Here is a 22,931-nt window from a genome sequence, read left to right on the forward strand (position 1 = left end):
AGGGTCTGGCACATGAGTGGTCAGTGCTTGCTGAAGAATGAACTGCACTGAATTACTTATCATGTGCTATTATTTTTAAAATTATAAAAAAACAGGCCATTATAAAAGAGGAGAAATCTAGGTGTAACTCTAGGTTCCACGTTAGAAGAAAAGGTTATCCACTGTGTGAACTAGTCATAGTTGATGACAGGCCCTGCTACTTTCTACCCCTGCCCACTTCCTTCAAGAACAGGGTTTTCAAAGAAACCTTCCTAAGTGAGAGAAAGCTTAATCACAGCAGTGCTAATTATACAGGGAAATCAAGGAGAACACTCAGAGGGAAGCTTGTGTGACTCACTCAGCAGGGAAACCAGCTCCCTGTATACCTTTGGTACATTTACCTTTATTACATCAAAGAAAGTTTCCCCGTCATTCAGTGGAGGAGGGAAGGAGGAGAGGGTGTAGGCAGTTGCGTTTTCTCTAAGCTAAACCAACCTGTAATCTTAAGGGAGAGAATCTTAGGCGTCAATAAAACACTACTTTAAACTCCCCAATTTCTCTTTCACTGAAGAATGAAAGCTTAAATATACTGTGACATGGTTTTAAATATAAACAGGAAATTTTATCACTGTCTTATATATGAACCACTCTTGTGCGTGTCATAGTTAATAGAATACACATTCTTATGTGTATTACAGGTAAGCAGAACTGTGCTTCGATGATACAGTCAACCAAACAGTGACTAACATAAGCAAGAGGTAGATTCATACTTTAGAAAGTATTCCATGTCATATCCCTCCCTCCCCAACAAACTCATAAGCTAAACTTCTGTTAAATAGAGTTATAGCCAATAAGAAGCATATCACCTGTCTAGGGGTTTTTAAATACAGAAAAACAAAAAATAGTTTCTGTTCAAGGATCCAAATTTAAGTCACATCAGTTGCTTCTATGAGATGCAAAGAAATGAGAACTTTTCATTCACTTCCAAAGGTCAAAGTTTTTCAAAAGAGAAAATTTTCATTCTCAACAAGGAAGAAACCCATGTAAATACAGAAACAAAAACTGTGAATTTTCTTAATAATTAGAAAAGTTAATGTATGAATGATTTTAAGATACAAGAGTACTTACTATAAGTTGTTCTTCCTTTTCCCCAGTCTCTTTAATTATTATTTCAATCTCCTGATTCAATCCTTCCACACTATTCCGGAACCGGGAGCCTGTTGATTTGGTGATGGGAATTACTGGAATAAGTGCACTCTTTGGAACAGGCGCCTTAAGAAAAAGTGGTGGAGGCGGGAGAAGATACACTTAATACTACCTTTAAGTTCTCTAGATGGAAGCATACTTCCATTTGACATGGTTAACTCTAAAATAAATCAAAATAAAATTTATAGGCCTCACAAAAACTGTGAAAACCCAAACCTGCTCCTTGGTATACATGAAATATAATTTAAAGCCAAAACCCCAGACAATCAAGGGAGAATTTCAGAAGTTTATTCACATCTATGAGGGACTATAAAGGGTATAGAGATAAAGGAAAATACTAAAAGAATGTTAACCTCAGATATTCCTTTATAACAGAGTTCAGGTTTCAGAACATAACTTTAAAGTCCTCTAGTGCCATAATTATATATATTCCAGGAAATAAACAACAAACAGTAATTTATCAAAAAAAAAAAGAAAAAATATTTTGGTGGAAAAATAAAATCACTTCCAAAGTCCATACACAGTAGCAAGATTACAGAATAACTTCCCTGTGAAATTTATTTGTACTGTCATTGTAATGATATTAATATGTTTTGCTCCAAAGCCTATCTCTAATTTTTTTAAAAAAAATTTCCCACTGGCACAGTATTACTTTTGAAAAGAAATATCTGATTATATTACAGGATGTCACTTGGTTTCCTGACAAATACTCAAAATAAAATATGAAACAAGAATTGCGAGGTATCTGCCAAAGTTCATAGCAACAGTGTGCCAGAAGATCATCTTGTATTGTCCTGCTGTCTGGTAAAGAAATGTGATTAATCCATCCTTCATTTAGGGAGGTTTCTTTGGAAAACCTCCCTCTCAGAGAAAAGTGGAAGCAAGGAAACAAAGGTAGTAACAGGGCCTCTAATCAGTTACCACTAGTTTCATTTGATAACCTTGTTGTCTGACACAGAACTTACTGTTAAACCTGTATTTCTCCTTTTTTATTCCTGCACACCTTTGTAATTAAAAAAAAGAGAGAGAGAGAAAAAAAGCACAACACAAAAATCCTGGGAAACCAAAGCAAGACATTTGTTAGAAAAAAAAGTCAAAGGGAAATCAAAGGGAAAGCTTCAATCTGGAGTGCTGAGGCAGCACTTCTTCATTGCTTAGTTATGTTGGGCCCCAAGTCTCACCTTCCTCACATGTAATGTGAGAACACGGCACTCCACCTCAGAGAGTGGTTCTGAGAATGAAACGAGAGGACAGGGGTGCAGTGCCTGGCCCAGAACGGATGGATCCTCAGTAAACAACAGCTACAATTTTTATTTTGTGTTTTCCCTATTATGTATTTGTGTTTTCCCTATTTTATTCTTCTCTTTCCATAAATTTTTTCAATTACCATTTATTTTCTTCTACATATGGAATCTTCTAACTTTCCCGCTTTTCAATCCTTCTGTTCCCCAGTCTTCTTCCTATACCCTCAAGCTTCTCATATTACTTATTTCCTTTTCACTTCCATCTCTCTTCTTTCTGTCCCATCTTCTAGTCTCAATATCCACTATCAAAGGAAGGAATATGACAAATCTTAAGTTTAGATATTCTATAGTGTTTTATAGAGAAAATTTATATAATTAAATTTTTTTCAAGTCCACATCTTTGAGTCATTCTCTACATGGTAGATCTTTGGGGCACTGATATACCATTTCCAAAATTGTTTGTTGAGGAAATCTTTGCCATGTCTTTGCCATGAAATCAAGGCCATATGTCTATTCTCTTGGTCTACTTCCTTTTCTCTGAAAACTTGTCCTGGTTAGACGCCTTCAGATTCCATGAGTGGTAACAACTCTCCACCCAACTTGGCAGGTGGCTAAAGCACAACAGCATCACAGATCAAGTACTGGTTGGAAAATAAAACCTGAACTCAATGACACTCTAATACTTAACAAAATTTAAATTTCACATCACCTCACGTCAGCTAAACTATAAATTCCAAGTAACAAAGAGTGGCCTATAAGAACAATGAGATTTTTAAAAGGTGAATGAGAGAATTATTTTGCAAATTTACAAACAGAAAATCATGGGAGTAAAACTTGATTAAAACTATTCGTATAGGTCTTCAAAGGTTTAGCTCTCATATTTCTTTTGATTCCCTCTTTCTTCAAATAAAAACATAAATACTGCCTATATGGGAAAGAATCTGAAAAAAAAAAGAGTGGATATATGTATACGTATAACTGATTCACTTGCTGTACACCTGAAACTAACACAATAGTATAAATCAACTATACTCCAATAAAAATTTTAAAAAAACCAAAACACAAATACTATGTTCAGGGGAAAAAAGGCAACTAATTTCTCAGCATTTTCTGTTCTACCTATTGGAACAAAGTCTCATCTATCCCAAATATTTCACAAAAGTGGAGTTAAAGAACACTCTTCCTTTATCTCTGAAAGTTTATCGGACCAAAAGCCAATATATACATATGCAACACACACACATTTATATTTCACACACACAAAAAGACTATTCTTCCAAAATGTCTAGAGTAAAAAGCTATACTTGGGTAGAGGAATCTCAGGTGATATATTTTTCTTTTAGATTATTTTTCTGCAACCAACCTGAGAGGAGAAACTATGTCTTACTCATCTCCTTATTGCCACTGCCTAACAGAATCTAGAACAGACGTGATGCTTATTTGACAAGGCTGCTGTTATGAATTGAGTATCTGTATCCCCCTAAAATTCACATATTGAAGCCCTAACCCCCAATGTGGCTATATTTGGAGATGGGGGCTGTAAGGAAGTAATTAAGGTTAAATGAGGTCCTAAGAATGGGGCCCTGATCCAACAGAATTGGTGTCCTTGTAAGAAAAGACACGGGAGAGCTCACTCACTTGTGCTCTTCTTCCTCTCCCCCTCCACACACACGCACCAAGGAAAGGCCATCTGAGTACATGAGAGGGCAGCCATCTGCAGCCCAAGGGGACATCTCACACCAGACACTAACCTTGCTGGCACCTTGATCTTGGACTTCCAGTCTCCAGAGCCATGAGTAAATTAATTTCTGTTGTTTTAGCCACTCGAGCTTATGGTATTTCACTATGGTAGCCCATGCTGACTGATACACTCACCCTTAGTTTTATTCTTCATTTTTAGTTTTCAATACTCTAAAGAGACTACTTAAACATGATCCTGAGATACAGTAGCTTGAGAGAACTTGAATATGGCCATAAAAACTTTACTCTGAGACACTATTTTTAAATGGCATTGTTTTCTTTATTGCAAAAGTAATAAGTATTCACTGAAGAAAAATAAATGGGATTGTTACTAATTTGATAAATATCCTTCTATCTAGCCCTTTTCTTCTGTGCATAGACACTTTTAACCAGAAATAGATTGTAACTTGTGCTTTGTAACTTATTTTTTTACTTCCTATTTCCCTAATTTTACTTCCCAATTCCCTAATTCCTATTTCTTTCTATGCTTTAAAACACTTATTTACCAAATCATTTTTATAGCTGCATAGTCTTTCATTGTATAAGTGTATGAAGAAGTCAGTGTCCTGTTATTGGCCAAATAGTTTCCAATTTTTCACTATTCAAAAAAAATACTGGCAATTCCCTGGTGGTCCAGTGGTTAGGACTCTGCACTTTCACTGCCGACGGCTTGGGTTCAATCCCTGGTCAGGGAACTAAGATTTCACAAGCCACGCAGCCCAGCCAAAAATAAAAAAAGAAAACAAAAAAAATGCAGCCATAAACATCCCCTTAGATGAGTATTTGCACACATATGTAAATACTTCCTTAGGATACAATCCTGGAAGGACTAATGGCTCAAAATGCAAGAAAGATTTTCAGGATTTTGATTCGTATTGCCAAACTGAACAGCAAAATATTTTTACTCCTTACAATATCTGCACCTCCGTGTTCATTACCGCATTCATAATATTCACAATAACTATGACATGGAAACAACCTATGTGTCTGTTGATGAATGAATGGATAAAGAAAATGTGGAACACACATAAACGATGAAATATTATTCAGCCATGAAAGAAATCCTGCCATTTGCGACAACATGGATGGACCTTGAGAGCATTATGCTAAGTGAAATAAGTCAGACAGACAAATACTGTATACTGTATGTTCTCACTTATATGAGGAATCTAAAAAAAAACACAAACTCAAAAAATAAATTAAAAAAATTTTAAAATTAAAATAAAAGTAAACCAAACTCACAGAAACAGAAGTAGATTGGTGGTTGCCAGGGGCAGATGGGTGGAGGAAATGCGTAAAGACAATTAAGAATACAAACTTCCAATTACAAGATGAATATGTTCTGGGGATCTAATGTACAGCATGGTAACTATAGTTAACAACATAGTATTATATACTTGGAAGTTGCTAAGAGAGTAGATCTTAAAAGTTCTCACCAGAAAAGAAAAAACAGGTAACTACATGAGGTGATGGGTGTCTTAACTAATCTTACTGTGGTAATAATTTCACAATATATACATATACCAAGTCATCACACTGTATATCTTAAATACACAATGTTATGTGTCAATTATATTTCTATAAAGCTGGGGAAAAAGGAAAAGAATGATATACGATTTCTTCAAAATTGCTTTTTAAAAAACTTTTGCCCTATGAACAACACTGTCAAAAGAATGAAATACTAATTCAGACTGGGAAAAAATATTTGTAACTCACATAGTCAACAAAGGACTTGTATCCAGAATATATTAAGATATCTCAAAACTCGGTAATAAAAAAACGAACAGCCTGATTTTAAAATGGGCAAAATATTTGAACGTACACTTTACCAAACATGATATACAGATGGCAAATAACCATATGAAAAGATGTTCACTAGGGTAATGCAAATTAATATCAAGATGCAATGTCACTACACACCTATTTGAATGGCTAAAATAAAAAATACTGACAATACCAAGTGCTGATGAGAAAGCAGAGCAAAGGAGATACTCAAACACTGCTGTTGGGAATGCACAATGGTACAACCATTCTGGAAAAGTTTTACAGTTTCTATTAAGTTCAAGATACAATTACTATATGAACAAGCAATCCTATTCCTGAGCATTTTCCCTAGAAAAATGAAAATTAATGTTTATGCAAAATTCTACAAGGAAATGATTACAGCAATTTTCTTCATAATCTCCAAAAACTCCTCAGCAATAAAAGAGAATAAACTATTGATATACACAACTTGGATAAATCACAAAGGCACTACTGCTGAGTAAAAGAAGACAGTCTCGGGCTTCCCTGGTGGCGCAGCGGTTGGGAGTCCGCCTGCCGATGCAGGGGACGCGGGTTCGTGCCCCGGTCTGGGAAGATCCCACATGCTGCGGAGCGGCTGGGCCCGTGAACCGTGGCCGCTGAGCCTGCGCGTCCGGAGCCTGTGCTCCGCAATGAGAGAGGCCACAGCAGTGAGAGGCCCGCGTACCGAAAAAAAAAAAAAAAAAAAAAGAAAACAGTCTCAAAAGATTACATACTGTACGATTCCATTCACAGGACATTCTCAAAAAGATTTAACACTAGAGCGATGGAGAACAAATCAGTGATTACAGAGGTTAAGGAGGGGTGTGTGTGTATAAAGGGATAGCATGAGGAAATTTGGGGTGAGTGGTGGTGATGGAATTATTCTCACACAATATCCTGTGTCACAGTATCCTGACTGTGGTGGATGGTTACATGAATCTATACATGTATTAAAATTCATGTAGCTGTATGACAACCCCCCCAAAAAGTCAATTTTACTATATGATAATTGACAAACAAAAAGAAAAGTTACTAGCTAACAGAATCATTCTGAATCATGTTCTTTCTGTCTAATATTGTCTCCTTAGGTCTTTGCCTAGAGAGAGCTATATGCTGAAATGGATGAAAGGTGGGAAGAATATCTTTTAAAAAGCAGTCCACAAATGACTTAGGGACCCCTCAAAAGTTAGGTATGTCTCTTTTAGGTGAGGTCAACTGAGTATTGACCAGCCCTGTCAGCTGCCTTTCACACACCCTACTCTTCAATCCTTCCATCTTAGTGCTACAAAGCCAGTAACTTCCCTTGCTTCCCGAAAGCCTCATCAGCAATCCAGCACTGGTTCACCCTGTGACAGAACTGTGATAAGGACAGGACAGGAAGAGGAAGGCAAACAGCAAAGGCCACTACTCCGTTCCATTCTTGTAATAACTTGTATTCTCCACCCTCTGCCCTACTCTCATTCCAAGGTCTTCACTTTCCTACTTTTAACTTCAGGAAATAATGCCTAAGAGAGTCACTGAAACTGGTTATTTCTCATCGGTCTTTTATATCACTAAGACCTATCACTAACACCTTGAAGGAAAAAGAAAATTTTAAAAAACCTATTCTCACCCTCGTTTCCTTAGCAACAGAAGTAAAATCCCAAAGTATAATCTAACAAAAGGCTTAAAAAAAAAAAACCCTGTCCAATTAGATATGTACTTGCTGCAGGGATAAGAGTGGGACAGTAAAGCTAAGAATATGTTTTGGTTCATGATGGGTCAAGGAAGGAAAGAAACCTTTCTTAAGGTAGTGGCAATAGAAAATAGTGAGGTAACAGGAAACTGATTTGGACTAAAGCACCTAGGGGTTAAAAGAAACCCACAGCTCACTAATCTGCAGTGGAGGGCACATTAGAACATTTCTGTCAGGCAGTCATCCTTCTTGTGCCTGGACTCTTCCTGTGTCAGGAAACAATGAGGAGACAGGGAACTGGTACAGACTAAGAAAGATCTCAGGAGTTATTAGTATATATACTAGAAATAGAACTTTTACTTTATTTTTTATACTGAGCGAAAGGTACTAAATTCTAAACTTAATTTTCTCTCCTAAATGTCACAAAACATAAATAATGGCTTGCTCTGTATGCCATTTTCAGGCTGCACTTGGTTTATAACTGCTAAAGTTATAGAAATGAGGAAGGAGAAGACTAGAAGGGGAAGAGGACCTGTCAAGGTTTCTGCAAAATGTTGACCATCCTAGATTTTAGAATCATAAAGATCTGTTAGTAAGCTTGCTAAGAACAGAAAGCTTCAGTTTCCTGGGTGTCATGTTGAGAAATGCACATAAGAGGAACCCACCAGTATAGTAACTAACTGTACATCTTGTTACTGCCTTTCCAGGCAGCTACAGAAGTCATAACCTACTCAATTGGTAAGAAATTTTTCTCAGATGTAATCTAAATAGCAGCAAGTATTTATCAACAGTTTAATCTATTTAAGGCAAAAGAAAGGAAGGAAGGAAAAGAAAGAAAGAAAGAAAATGGCCACTTCCCTAAGGTCAACACACCATTTTAGATAAATGAAGCAAAGGTTCAACTGTAATTCATTTAACTAGCAAATAGCTATATGATTAGAAGAAAAATCTACCCCAGCTGCCAGGGAAAGATTTTCTTCATTAAGCATACTGTTATTGTTCTAGAAATAAAAGATAATAATAAGCCTTTGATTTTACTCCTTACATAAACTATTTTCTAAAATATCTAAAAATAACAAAAATGACTATACTTTAACTTTTATGCTTCATTTCAAGGGCTCTTAAGGAATTTTATGTGTGTGTATATAATTTATTTTTCCCATATCCACACAGCTTTCTGTAATAAAATCTACATTTCTAAATATAAATCAGTATATGCAAATATAAGTGGGCTATCATATTAACTGAGAGGTCATCCTTAGATAGCTCTGAAAGGTTAAAAATCTTTCAATGTACTAAGGCAAAATCTACCTCTTCTAAGATCTATCCTTTGGAAACAACAAGGATCTCCTATTTTCTCAATTTTTGATTCTTTCTCCTCAAATCAGAATGTTTTCCATTCAATTAAGATTTCAATTAGGTGAATCACTGTTTTAACGTTTTTTTTCTATTTACATTCTCCATATATCTATATACATTACAGCTTAAAGATCAAATTCTGCATCAAAGCTGAGAAGTAACCAACAAAGAAAGAACCCCAAGAGGAGGGTTGGCTAATCCTGAATCTTCATTCGAGGTCAATCTACATTATAACTTAAGTATCTGTTTCAAAGTGTGGGGATAAGACTGTGGTATGACACAGAGAGTGAGGAAAGATGGGAAGAACACCTACTGAAGCAGTAGCTGAGCAGGAAAAAGAAATATACAGTTAAATTTTCAAAGGAAGAAAACTGTGCCTTGATAGGCAAGTAGGATGGAAAAAGGTCTGTTCAGCAATTCAACAGAGATCTATGAGAGAAATATGAGCCAGAAACCCTAATATAACAACAGGGAGGTCAAAACTGATGTTTAGAATGGTTTTAAAAAAATAAGAAAGCACTGGAAAAAAAGCTTTCCAATCTTAAGGGCTTTTGTAGAGGGTCTCCATGTGGCCTTGATTCCTCCTGTCCTGTCAGCATTACTTTATTTCTGTCCTCCAGCAATCACTATCTTTTCATCTGATATCCCCCTCTTAGCTCTTCTAAGCTACAACTATACTCTATAATAAAGGTCACAGCTGAAGCACCTACTCTTGATTACTAAGTAGCAAAATCTTAAAACTTTCAAGAACAGCAATCATGTCCTGGACTGGCATACAAAGATTTTACTGCAGAGCAGCAATTTTCTCTTTAAAGTGCAACGCCCCTCTCACTTCTCAGATGAAAATAGGTTTTTATCCCTTTCTACCTCACTATCCCTTTGCTCTCAAACCCTCCTAAGCTACTACAAAACTACAGCGTCCCAGCCCAGATAAAGAAATAAGAAAATCCTATGGGAGGGCATTCTTGCTTGAGGCTATAACAACCAGAAACACCTGCATGATTTTTAAATTCTCACTCCTAAATTAGTTTAAGCAACTGTGAAGATGCTGCATCTCCCGCTCCTCTGTTACTAATATCTGACTCTAATCATCGATCAAACAATCCTGAAATGTATTAGTTACACCTTCTAATGAGAATATTTCTTGAAATACTCCTTAAAAGTATGATACCCTAAGTATCCGAGGGCTCTGTCAATTTTGGAAACCACTGACATGTGAAAAGATTCTCTCTCCTAAAAAACTTGGCAGCATTTATTCTTCATAACAAATAGTTCCCCACCCCCCAAATTTCCAGGGAAAGAACCACTCAAAAAGGTATGTGAGAATTCTTTTGTAACTGCAAAAATCCATTGTAAGCCCAAGAAAAAGATCTTTTGTTAACCAGTGGTTATAGACTATGAGCTATCAGCAGAGCAATACTGTTCTTGATCATTAAGGGATACTAAAGGAATTTCCCAATAATCTTCTCCAAACAAAAAAAACCCTCCAAACCAAAAATCTGTAATAACTTGGAAAGGCTATGAAGAGAAAAGTTAAAGAGCCCCCCCAAATATTCAAACTTCTTAACCAAATAATGGAAAATGTACCCCTAGGAAAGTATAAATATATAAAAAGTTTTAAGCACACAGGAACTGGACCCAACTAAATAGCCAAAATTAGGGAAATGCTCTACATAACCTGAAACATTAAAAATGTTCCTGAAGCATCTGTAATAACAAACATTTTTCCACATTAAGTAAAATTTTTAAAATATATAAAGTCTAACATATGGTAGAATCTCAACAAGGAATGAGAAAGGAAAAAGAAGAAAAAATGTAAGGAATAGCTGTCTTTAAAGAGTGAGACTCTGGATGATTTTTTTCCTATTTGATTTAAAAATAATAACAGCTTGATTGAGACAATCTTTTTATTTGACTTTTTTAGTTTCTAAAATGTTTGTAATAAGCATGTAAATATTTTTATGATAATAAAAGCTTTAGAAAATAACTTCCAATATGAAATTGGCAGAGAAGCCTAGTGAAAAATCCAACTGGAAGTGACCTAAGATCTACTGAGCAGTTATTATGGGTCAAGAATTGCATTAACTGTTTTATAACATTCTATCGCATTTAATCCTCAGTATAACACACTAACAGGTAATACTATAACGCAGAGAGAACCCGAGGAACTTCATACAGCCAACAAGAAGCAGGACCCAGATTTAAACTAAACAGTCTGATCTCAGGGCACCTGTGCTCATCCTCTAGCTACATGATCTCCCAGGTTACTTTTGGGTTCTGTGTTAGCATCTAATCTATTATTTCCAGACAATTATATTTGTATTTTATCTACTTATTTTTTATGTTGGTTGGTAGATTTTTTTTGCAGCAGCTTATTGAAAAATAATTCACAATACAACTTACTCGTTTAAAGTGTACAACTTTTGCTTCTGAATGGTTATTGAACAGAGTTGTACAACCATTACCACAATTGATCTTAGAATCACACCAAAAATAAGTCCCTCACCCATTAGCAGTCACTCTATTTCCCCCCAACTTTCCCAGCTCTAGGCAACCACCAATCTACAACCTGTGGGTTTGCTTATTCTGGACATTTCATGTAAGTGAAATCATATAATATGTGTTCTTTTGTGTCTGGCTTCTTTCACTTAGCATAATGCTTTCAAAGTTCACCCATATGGTAGCATGTACCAGTACTCCATTTCTTTTCATGACTGAATAATATTCCATTGTATGGATATACTGCATTTTATTTTATTTTATTTATTATTTTTTTTTTGTGGTACGCGGGCCTCTCACTGTTGTGGCCTCTCCCGTTGCGGAGCACAGGCTCCAGACGCGCAGGCTCAGCGGCCATGGCTTACGGGCCTAGCCGCTCTGCCGCATGTGGGATCTTCCCGGACTGGGGCACGAACCCGTGTCCCCTGCATCGGCAGGTGGACTCTCAACCACTGCGCCACCAGGGAAGCCCTACTGCATTTTATTTATCCATTCATTGGTTGATGGACATTTGGGTTGTTTCCAAATTTTGGCTACTGTGAGCCACGCTGCTACGAACATTTGTGTCCAAGTTTTTATGTAAACGTATGTTTTCAATTCTCTTGGGTACATACCTTGGAGAGCAAGTGCTGGGTTATAAAGTAACTCTATGTTTATTTAGCCTTTTGAGGAACTGCCAGGATGTTTTCCAAAATGGCTGCACCGTTTTACATTCCTATCAGCAATAAGGGTTCCAATTTCTCCACATCCTTACTAACACTTGTTATCTTTTTAGTTTTAGCTATCCTAGTGGGTATGAAATAGTATCTCACTGGAATGTGTATGCATTTCCTTATTGACAAATAATGCTAAGTATCTTTTTCACATACTTACTGGCTATCTGTATATCTTCCTTGGAGAACTCTCTGTTTAGATCCTTTGCCCATTTTTAAATTGGGCTGTTTGTCTTTTCATTATTGAGTTGCAAGAGTTCTTTATATATTTTAGATACAAGTGCTTTATCAGATATATGATTTATGTATTTTTTGCCTATTTTGTGGAATGTCTTTTCACTGTTTTGATGGTGTCCTTTGAAGCACAAAAGTTTTCAATTTTGATAAAGTGCAATTTATGTACTTTTTCTATTGTTGCTCGTGCTTTTGGTGTCATATCTAACAAACCATTGCCTAATCCTATGTCACATTTATGCCTATGTTTTCATCTAAGAGCTTTTAGTTTTAGCTCTTATATTTAGGCCTTTGACCATTTTGAGTTACTTTTGTACAGGATGTAAGGAAGGTAGATATATTTTTTAAATCATATTTTAAAGGCTAGAATTGGCCTTATCTTTTACTCCTATGTCTCCATCATTCCCATCTCATCAACCATCAGCTAACAAAATTTAAAAACTCAGACTCTGAAGTCAAAATGCCTAGATTAGAATCCCAGTTCTGTCTCATATGACCTTGAACAAGATACTTGATCTCTCTGGGCCTTAATTCCTTGCCTGTAAATTGGGGATAATAACAATCTCCACCTCAAAGATGAGGATTAAATGCTAATAATATATACAAAAGTAGAGTAGACTGCTTCCCATATTGTAAGCACTTAATAGACTTCAATTATTAATTATTAGTTTCTAAATATCACTCAGGTTTGTCCACTCTCTCCAGCTCCACAATTTCTACCTTACTTTAGTTCACCATCATTTCTTACGTGGATTATAAATCTATTCTCAAATGGTCTCCTGCCTCTAATCTTGTGCTCTTGCAAATTCATTCTCTACTCTGAACCCATAATGATCATGACAAAATGTGTATCTGATCACCTATCAACCCCCTGAATTGTAGAAAATAGTTCTCTGGTGCCTCAAGGACAAAGTCCAAATTTCTTAACAACTGAGACATGAAGACTTTCCGATCTGGCTACTATTTACCTCTCTAGCCTAATCTCTTACTACCACCCCTACCTGAAAATTGGCTAAATTCTACTTATCCTTCAGGGACCACTTAGACACCATTTTCTCTAGAAGTCTTTCTAGATGGCTCATGGCCAGTCCAAGGATAAATATCCCTTCTATAGCACTCTGAACACTCCCTGATCAACACACTCAATACACTGTGTAAAAATTAACTGTTTACTTACATCTATTTGAGATTTGGTGGGGAGAAAGCCCCAATATTTCATTTATCACTGCATCCCCTTATGAGTACTACAGTACGAGTTATATGGCAACATTTAATAAATGTTACGTGGATGGAGGAATAGCCTCAAAGCATACGTATCTCAAATTGGTACTTTCTCCACGAGAGAGAACCCACTAAACAAAGCCACACCCATGACTTACTACTGAATGATATTTTCATGTTCACAGTCTCAAAGTTTCAATTAAATATGAATACTACTACCATAGCTATCATGATGCACATGTGCCTGATCTCTGATTGGCTATTAACACTAAAGCAAGCCAAGTAGTCAAAGTGTTTGTTGTGTCAAGTGTACAAAAGTCAAGCTACATGAATTTATTTTTCAAGTTACTATATTTTCTAGTCCTCACCTTCTCCACAGAGACATTTTAGAATTAGACAAAAATGAAGTTCATGCAAACTTCAATAATCTTTATGAAGCAAATTCAACTTGCAAGGGAAAAAACGAAGAAAATTTTGGATAATTTTATTGCTTTAATTGCTAATTTTAAGGCAACTTTAAAAAAAATCACTTCAGAAAGTTATAAACTGCTAAAACCCATCACTTAATTCAATAAAACTCAATCTTAACCTCTATTCTACTTGGAGTAAAAATATGGATTGGAAATAAGCATTGGACTTATCTCTTAGAAACACATCTAAATTATTTATGGATGAATTAAAGAGAAAGTGGAAGGTTGGCAAATTCACCTGTAAAACCATGTGGGTCTGTAGCCTTTGAGAGTGAGCGGAATAATTAGTATTCCAACTTTGACAATTATTAATCTATTCAAACTTTTCATTTCTTGTTTTGTCAGTTTTGCATTTTCTATTTCTCCAAATATAAATACAGTTTGTTTAGGTTTTTAAATGCGTTAATGTATATTCGTATGTTATAACTAAAAATGCCTTATATATGGAAAAAAGCTATTGGAAACTACAATCAAACTATAAATTTGTGGAATCAAATTTGACCCATGGGGCTTCCCTGGTGGCACAGTGGTTGACAGTCCGCCTGCCGATGCAGGGGACACGGGTTCGTGTCCCAGTCTGGGAAGATCCCACATGCCGCAGAGCGGCTGGGCCCATGAGCCATGGACGCTGAGCCTGTGCGTCCGGAGCCTGTGCTCTGCAATGGGAGAGGCCACAACAGTGAGAGGCCTGTGTACCAAAAAAAAAAAAAAAAAAAAATTGACCCATGCATCAATATTTTAAGACACAATTAATTAAAAAAAATATGTACCTCTACCCATACCTTCTCTTGAAAACAATCTACATACACTTGACAATCATCAGAAACTATCAACCTGTAAGTGGAGCTGGCAAACTATTTCTTGCTCTCTCCTTGCTAAGGGACCTCATCTAATTTCAATTCAGTTTAAGAGAAATGCTCTGTGAGTGAGCCATCAGGAGCAGTTCATAGAGTTCAATTAAAGAATCAAAGCAGTTAAAGATTTTCCCCACTAAAAGACTTTATGCTCCATGTATCATTATTATCCTCTATCTTCACATGAGGAAACTGAGACTTAGAACAGGTTACTTATCCAGGGTCTGGTTCCACAGCCAATGATTATGTCTATTATTCTGCCTCCAATATACTAAACTGATAAAGACGAAAATATAGTAAACCAAAATACGTAACTAGCTATAATTCCTAGAAGTCATATCACAGATCACTAAAGGAAAATATCATTTTGTCAACTTAATATTCTGGTTTTTTTTTTTAAATGAAGGCTGTGATTCAGTATTTAATCACTGTTTCAGATATAGTTTTAGACATTTTTATCCTGAACAGTTACCTATGAAATAACATATCACCAGGAAAACAACAAATCCCTTGTCTGGATTTTATGGTATCTGTGCTCCTACCTGACACTGGTTAATAGCTGTATGGTTGCCATGGAATGGAGACTGTCTTTCTTTATCTCGATGATGCCGACTACTGTGTTTACTTCTCTGCAACTGCTGGCGTAATTTTGCAATCTGAAAAAGGGAAAAATAACAAGTATGTCAGAGTGTTTTCCACATTACATAAAACATACCCATGCTTAATAAGAACCAGTAAAATTCAGCCTTAATAAATCTCTTGAGCTTTTAAACCATCCCACAAAAATCTGGTTTATTGTAAAAAATTTATATATATATCTATATACACATATAGATATACACACACACATCTGTATATGCATAAATGTATATCTTTCTTTCAAAGAAAAAATTATGTTCCAACACTATTCTGAGACTTTAAGCTTCCCAAGTACTAAACAAATGAAATTTTTAGCATTTAGAATAAATTATATTATACATTATAGCTTTCACAAAGAATTCAAAAATAATGATAAGTATTCTCTCATTTTACTTACGAGTCACATTTTATTTAAAATTAGATTTCTTTAACAAACACCTAACCTTCAACAGCTCCAAAAAGTAAACAGTATTATTTAAAAACCAACTCAAGCTCCCCAGGCTCTGGGAGGTTCCTGGAGATGTGCTGTCCACTGAGCATAATCAAATTATGAATAAACATAATAAACATCAGCTCTGTTAAAAAAAAATCAACTCAAGCCATGAAATGCATTCAGATACAATCTGTAAATAACAAATACAATTTCAATCAATATCCTATATTATTCTTTGACTGAATTTTTCTGTTTTATTGCTACATTATGTATAAAATGCAAATGTCCTAATTATAGGCACAAAAATGTTAATCATAGCATAGGGCCATAATCAACTTGGTTATACTGGGTTACTGAAATTCAGAAATACTACCACTGTATATAGAAATAGTAAGTGTGAATTTGTTGTATCACTACAATCTTATACATTTGATATATTAACAGCTATGGACTCTCATTAGAAATAAAGAAAAACACATAATCAAGTAACTTATGCATACATTTCCCCATTCAAATCTTTATTCAACATAATAACTGTTTTTCTGTTATTTCTCAAGTAAACAAAACCACCAAAAAGAAAACAACAAAAAAATTAAAAAACAATGGAAACTGACAAATCTTTGCTGCTCACAACTTCAAGGAACTAGTCAACGAAGGGATCAAATTTCCACACCCACTTCCTTGGAACCATTTCTCTGACCTCCTTAAGTTGATCTGTGCTGCCCCACGACGCTGAACGCTTGTGAGACCCTTTCTTCTTTTCAGAGTACTCTTCAGCCCATGCACTCTCTGTCTATAATGGGAAAAAGAAGGAACAGGTTTTAATAAAATAATTAATCATTTAACAATAATGAATGCCACATTTGCGACAACACAGACGGACCTTGAGGGTATTATGCTAAATGAAGTCAGACAGAGAAAGACAAATACCATATGATCTCACATGTGGAATCTAAAAAGACAAACAAACAAACTCATAGAAAAAGAAATCAGATTTGTGGTTACCAGAGCTGGGGGTCAGCAGAGGGGGAATAGGATGAAGGTGGTCAAAAGGTACAAACTTCCACTGAAAGATAAATAAGTGCTGGGGATGTAATGTACAACCCAATGGCTATAGTTAACACTTGCTGTATCATACATCTGAAAGTAGCTAAGAGAGTAGATCCTAAAAGTTCTCATCACAAGAAAAAAGAAAAGTTTTTTGGTAACTCTATGAGGTGATGGATGTTAACTAAGCTTACTGTGGTGATCATTTTGCAATATATGTATGTCAAGTCATTATGCTGCATACCTTAAACTTATATAGTGCTATATATCAGTTATATCTCAATAAACCTGAGAACATTTTCCCTTTCTAAAAAAAAAGGTATACCATATTTTTCTATTACATTCCTATTACAGAAAAATTAGATATTAGAAAGTATTTTAAATAACACAAATTACCCATAATTTTTAGTATCAGTTACTTAATTGCAATATTTTAGCCTATTTCTTTCAATTCTCTAATAAAAATTAGTTGTTGTTGGTTTTTTTTTTTTTTTGCGGTACGCAGGCCTCTCACTGCTGTGGCCTCTCCCGTTGCAGCGCACAGGCTCCGGACGCGCAGGTTCAGCGGACATGGCTCACGGGCCCAGCCACTCCGCGGCATGTGGGATCTTCCCGGACCGGGGCACGAACGCGTGTCCCCTGCATCGGCAGGCGGACTCTCAACCACTGCGCCACCAGGGGAGCCCAAATAATTATAAGCATAGCATTTTTTGAACAAATGCATACTAATAATAGCTAACATTCCTGTGATCTTACTATGTGCTAGGCACTGTGCTTTATGAAAGTACAGTGAAAGGTCTTCACTGTATTATCTGATTTAACACATGCAAAAAGTTCTACAAGTTCTGCAGATAAGGAAGTTGTGACAATGAGAGGTTAGATAAGTTGCCTAAGGTCTCACAGCTGGGAAGTAGCAAAGCCAAAGATATAAACCTAAGACTCCAGAGTTTCTAATCTTAACCTCTAAATTTCGTCTTTTCTTGCTTTAAATATCTGCAGAGTACAGCCTCAAAAATGTTAAATTCTTAGTGGTTACACAAAATCCAGAACTTAAAAACATTGTATCAGAAAAAAATATATTATTCTTGGCATATGAAAATATGCTCAACCTCACCCCATAATAAGAGAAATGCAAGTTAAAACTTCACTGAGACTGGGTAATTTGATCACATACACCCTCCTCCATTGTTGGTGGAATGTAAAATTAGTACAGCCTTTATGGAAGGTGATTTTGTAACTGCTGTCAAAGTTACAAATGCACATACTGTTTGACACAACCACCTATATTTTGGTAATTTATACTGCAGATGTACAAATTTACACCATTATGTACAAAATGACATATTATTCGCTATAGCACTGTTTTTATACAAGATTAGAAAAATGTAAATAGAGGATTGGTCAAATAAATTATGGCTTATCTTTACAACAGAATAATACACAGCTATAAAAATGGATAAGGAAATCTACACTGTACTAATACAAAATAATCTCCATGAGATACTGTTAAATGAAAAACTAAAGGCTCGGACTTCCCTGGTAGCACAGTGGTTAAGAATCCGCCTGCCAATGCAGGGTACACGGGTTTGAGCCCTGGTCTGGAAAGATCCCACATGTCGCGGAGCAACTAAGCCCGTGTGCCACAACTACTGAGCCTGCGCTCTAGAGACCACGAGCCACAACTACTGAGCCCGCATGCCACAACTACTGAAGCCCACGCACCTAGAGCCAGTGCTCTGCAACAGGAGATGCTACCACAATGAGAAGCCTGTGCACCCCAACCAAGAGTAGCCCCTGCTAGCCGCAACTAGAGAAAGCCTGCGCACAGCAACGAAGACCCAACACAGCCAAAAGTATGTGTAAATGTAAATAAATAAAATTTTAAAATACTATTAAAAAAAAAGAAAGAAAAACTCAAGGCTCGGTACAGTATGTATAGCAACTACCTTTATATATAGGAGTGCTAGAAAGAATATACACATGTGTAAAGTACATCTGGAAGAATATACATGGTAACAAAAGAATCTGTTATCAGTGGCTGCCTCATGGGAAGAAGATATCTCTCAAATTTTGTACTTTTATGAATGAATGTATAGCCTATTCAAAACAATACCTCTTTATATATAAGATGGAAAAAAATTTTTAAGGGGAAATTTTTCTGTATGGATAGAATGGTGTCCTTAAGTGAAAACAAAGTTGCAGAAGAATGTATACAATATGCTATCTTGTGTTTAAGGAAAAAAAATCACCTTTCTGGGGGGCAACCTCCAGGGAAATAACTGATTTAGGCAAGGATCATCAATGAACACTAAAACCATTAAGTGAAAGGTACTAGGGAACAGGATATTCACGAAATGCAAAAAAGTATTCTACAGTTACTTGCTAATTCAAAAAGAATAAAGTATCTCCTTTACAAATATGTAGTATAATTCATAAAATAACAATGTTTTTAAGACCAAAAGAAAGTATGAGATGAACTGTGCTAAATTAAAAGGAAGTGGGCTTCCTGGTTGCATGGTGGTTAAGAATCCACCTGCCAATGCAGGGGACATGGGTTCCAGCCCTGGTCTGGGAAGATCCCTCACTAAGCCCGTGCTCCACAACTACTGAGCCTGCACTCTAGAGCCTGTGAGCCACAACTACTGAGCCCGCATGCCACAACTACTGAAGCCCACACGCCTAGAGCCCGTGCTCCGCAACAAGAGAAGCCACCACAATGAGAAGCCCACTCACCACAACAAAGAGTAGCCCCCACTCACTACAACTAGAGAAAGCCCGTGCACAGCAATGAAGACCCAATGCAGCTAAAAATAAATATAATTAATTAATTAAAAGGAACTAAGAGAAAGCAAGTACAATGCATGAATCTCAGACTGGATCCTGGTGAAAGGAAGGAAGGAAGGAAGGGATCTTGGGTAAACTTTAACATGAACTGGACTTGGGTGTTACATGATGTTATGTAATTATTAATTTTCCTAGGTAAGCTAATGCTACTGTGATTATATAGGAAATACGCTTATTCTTAGAAGATATATGCTGAAAGATTTAGGGATAAAGTGTCATGGCATCTGCAACACACTTTCAGAAAGCAGAGAAACACACATAAAAATACAAAGATTGGTAAAGCAAATATGGCTATGTTTAAAACTGTTGAATCTAATGACAGCTGTCATATCCTTCCAATTTTTTGGTATGTTGAACATTTAATTAGTAAAAAGTTAAAACGGGGAAAAAACCCCAGAATCTTAAGCCATATCAACTCACGTTTTATAAAATCCACTTAGGACAATTCCATAAAGAAATAATTCTATCAAAAAGTATTAGACCTTTAATCCATTTTGAGTTTATTTTTGTGTATGGAGTTAGAGAACATTACAATTTCATTATTTTACATGTAGCTGTCCAGTTTTCCCAGCACCACTTATTGAAGAGACTGTCTTCCCTCCACTGTATATTCTTGCCTCCTTTGTCATAGATTAGTTGACCATAGCTGCGTGGGTTTATCGCTGGACTTTCTATCCTGTTCCATTGACCTATATTTCTGTTTTTGTGCCAGCACCATACTGTCTTGATGACTGTAGCTTTGTAATATAGTCTGCAGTCAGGGAGCCTGATTCTTCCAGCTCCATTTTTCTTTCTCAATATTGCTTTGGCTATTTGGCATCTTTTGTGCTTCTATACAAATTGCAAAATTTTTTGTTCTAATTCTGTGAAAAAATGCTATTGGTAATTTGATATGGAATGCATTATATCTGTAGATTACTTTGGGTAGTACAGTCATTTTGACAATATTGATTCTTCCAATCCAAGAACATGGTACATCTCTCCACCTGCTTGTGTCATCTTTGATTTCTTTCATCCATATCTTATAGTTTTCTGAGTACAGGTCTTTTGCCTCCTTAGGTAGGTTTATTCCTAGGTATTTTATTCTTTTTGATGTGATGGTAAACGGGATTGTTTCCTTAATTTCTCTTTCTGATCTTTCATTGTTAGTATATAGGAATGCAAGAGATTTCTGTGTATTAATTTTGTATCCTGCAACTTTATCAAATTCATAGATGTAAGACCAGATACTATAAAACTCTTAGAGGAAAACAAAGGCAGAACACTCTCTGACATAAATCACAGCAAGATCTTTTTTGATCCACCTCCTAATGTGAAAATAAAAACAAAAACGGGACCTAATGAAACTTCAAAGCTTTTGCACAGCAAAGGAAACCATAAACAAAACAAAAAGACAACCCACAGAATGGGAGAAAATATTTGCAAATGAAGTGACTGACAAGGGATTAATCTCCAAAACATACAAACAGCAGCTCAATATCCAAAAAAAAAAAAAAAGGAAACCCCATCTAAAAATGGGCAGAAGACCTAAACAGACATTTCTCCAAGGAAGACATACAGATGGCCAAGAGGCACATGAAAAGATGCTCAATGTCACTAATTATCAGAGAAATGCAAACCAAAACTATAATAAGGTATCACTTCACACCAGTCAGAATGGCCATCATCAAGAAATCTACAAACAGTAAATGCTGGAGAGGGTGTGGAGAAAAGGGAACCCTCCTACATTGTTGGTGGGAATGTAAATTGGTACAGCCACTATGGAGAACAGTACGGAGGTTCCTTAAGAAACTAAAAATAGAGCTACCATATGATCCAGCAAAACCAATCCTGGGCATATATCTGGAGAAAACCATAATTCAAAAAGATACATGTACCCCCAGTGTTCATTGCAGCATACAAGCACTATTTACAATAGCCAGGATATGGAAGCAACCTAAATGTCCATCAATGGAGGAATGGACAAAGAAGATGTGATACATATATGCAATGGAATACTACTCAGCCATAAAAAAAGAATGAAATAATGCCATGTGCACCGACACAGATGGACCTAGAGATTGTCATACTGAGCAAAGTAAGTCAGACAGAGAAAGACGAATATCATATGATATCGCTTATATGTGGAATCTAAAAAAGTGGTGCAAATGAACCTACTTACAAAACAGAAACAGAGTCACCGATGTAGAAAACAAACTTATGGTTACCAAGGGGCATGGGGGGGAGGGAAAATTGGGAGATTGGGATTGACATATGCACACTACTATATACAAAACATAACTAATAAGAACCCACTCTATAGCACAGGGAACTCTACTCAGTACTCTGTAATGACCTATATGGGAAGAGAATCTAAAAAAGAGTGGATATATGTATATGTATAACTGAGTCACATTGCTGTACAGCAGAAACACAACATTAAAAATCAACTATACTCCAATAAAAATTAATTTAAAAAAATAAAAATGGTTAAAGAAAAAAGTATTAGACCAACAAATAAATGCAGGAAGTATGACAATAGAGTTAGAAAAATCATCATTTGGAACTACTACAGTAATTGTTGATTCAAGCAAGAATCATCAACGAATGCCAAAACCAATGCATGAAAGCTTGTTGGGGAACAGGATATTTACAGTCTCAAATATTTCCCCACAGACTATGTACATACAGTTACAAAGAGAATCTGGTGGGTCAAACTTAACATTACTGACATCGGGCACCTCTTGATGCACATGCACAGAAAGGAACACACAACACGTATAGTACTCCTGCCAAAAATGTTATTACTGAATCTAACAGTTTAAAAAACAGGTAAACCCAGGCTAAGAAGATTCAACAAAAATACTAGCTTGCATTCTTAAAAATATCAATGTCATGAAAGACAAAGAAAAGCTGAGAAACTGTTCCAGATTAAAGGATTCTAAAGAAACATGATATCTAAATGCCACCTGTGCTCCTTCACTGGGTCCTAGCTTACGGGAGAAACTGC

At 36.1% G+C, this 22,931-nt stretch overlaps 1 protein-coding gene across 1 annotated transcript in view; it reads right to left on the reverse strand.

Annotated features, from left to right (window-relative positions):
* The window catches only part of FAM117B (family with sequence similarity 117 member B), a 96,922-nt gene that overhangs the window by 21,316 nt on the left and 52,675 nt on the right, over positions 1–22,931 (reverse strand). The window contains exons 3-5 of the mRNA XM_032638023.1: positions 16,752–16,844; positions 15,522–15,635; positions 1,108–1,251 (exon numbers count right to left, since the gene is read on the reverse strand). Coding sequence (XP_032493914.1) covers positions 1,108–1,251; positions 15,522–15,635; positions 16,752–16,844 — 351 coding nt within the window. The remainder of the gene's footprint in view (positions 1–1,107; positions 1,252–15,521; positions 15,636–16,751; positions 16,845–22,931) is intronic.

Source organism: Phocoena sinus, chromosome 7, assembly GCF_008692025.1.
Source record: "Phocoena sinus isolate mPhoSin1 chromosome 7, mPhoSin1.pri, whole genome shotgun sequence".
Taxonomy (NCBI): domain Eukaryota; kingdom Metazoa; phylum Chordata; class Mammalia; order Artiodactyla; family Phocoenidae; genus Phocoena; species Phocoena sinus.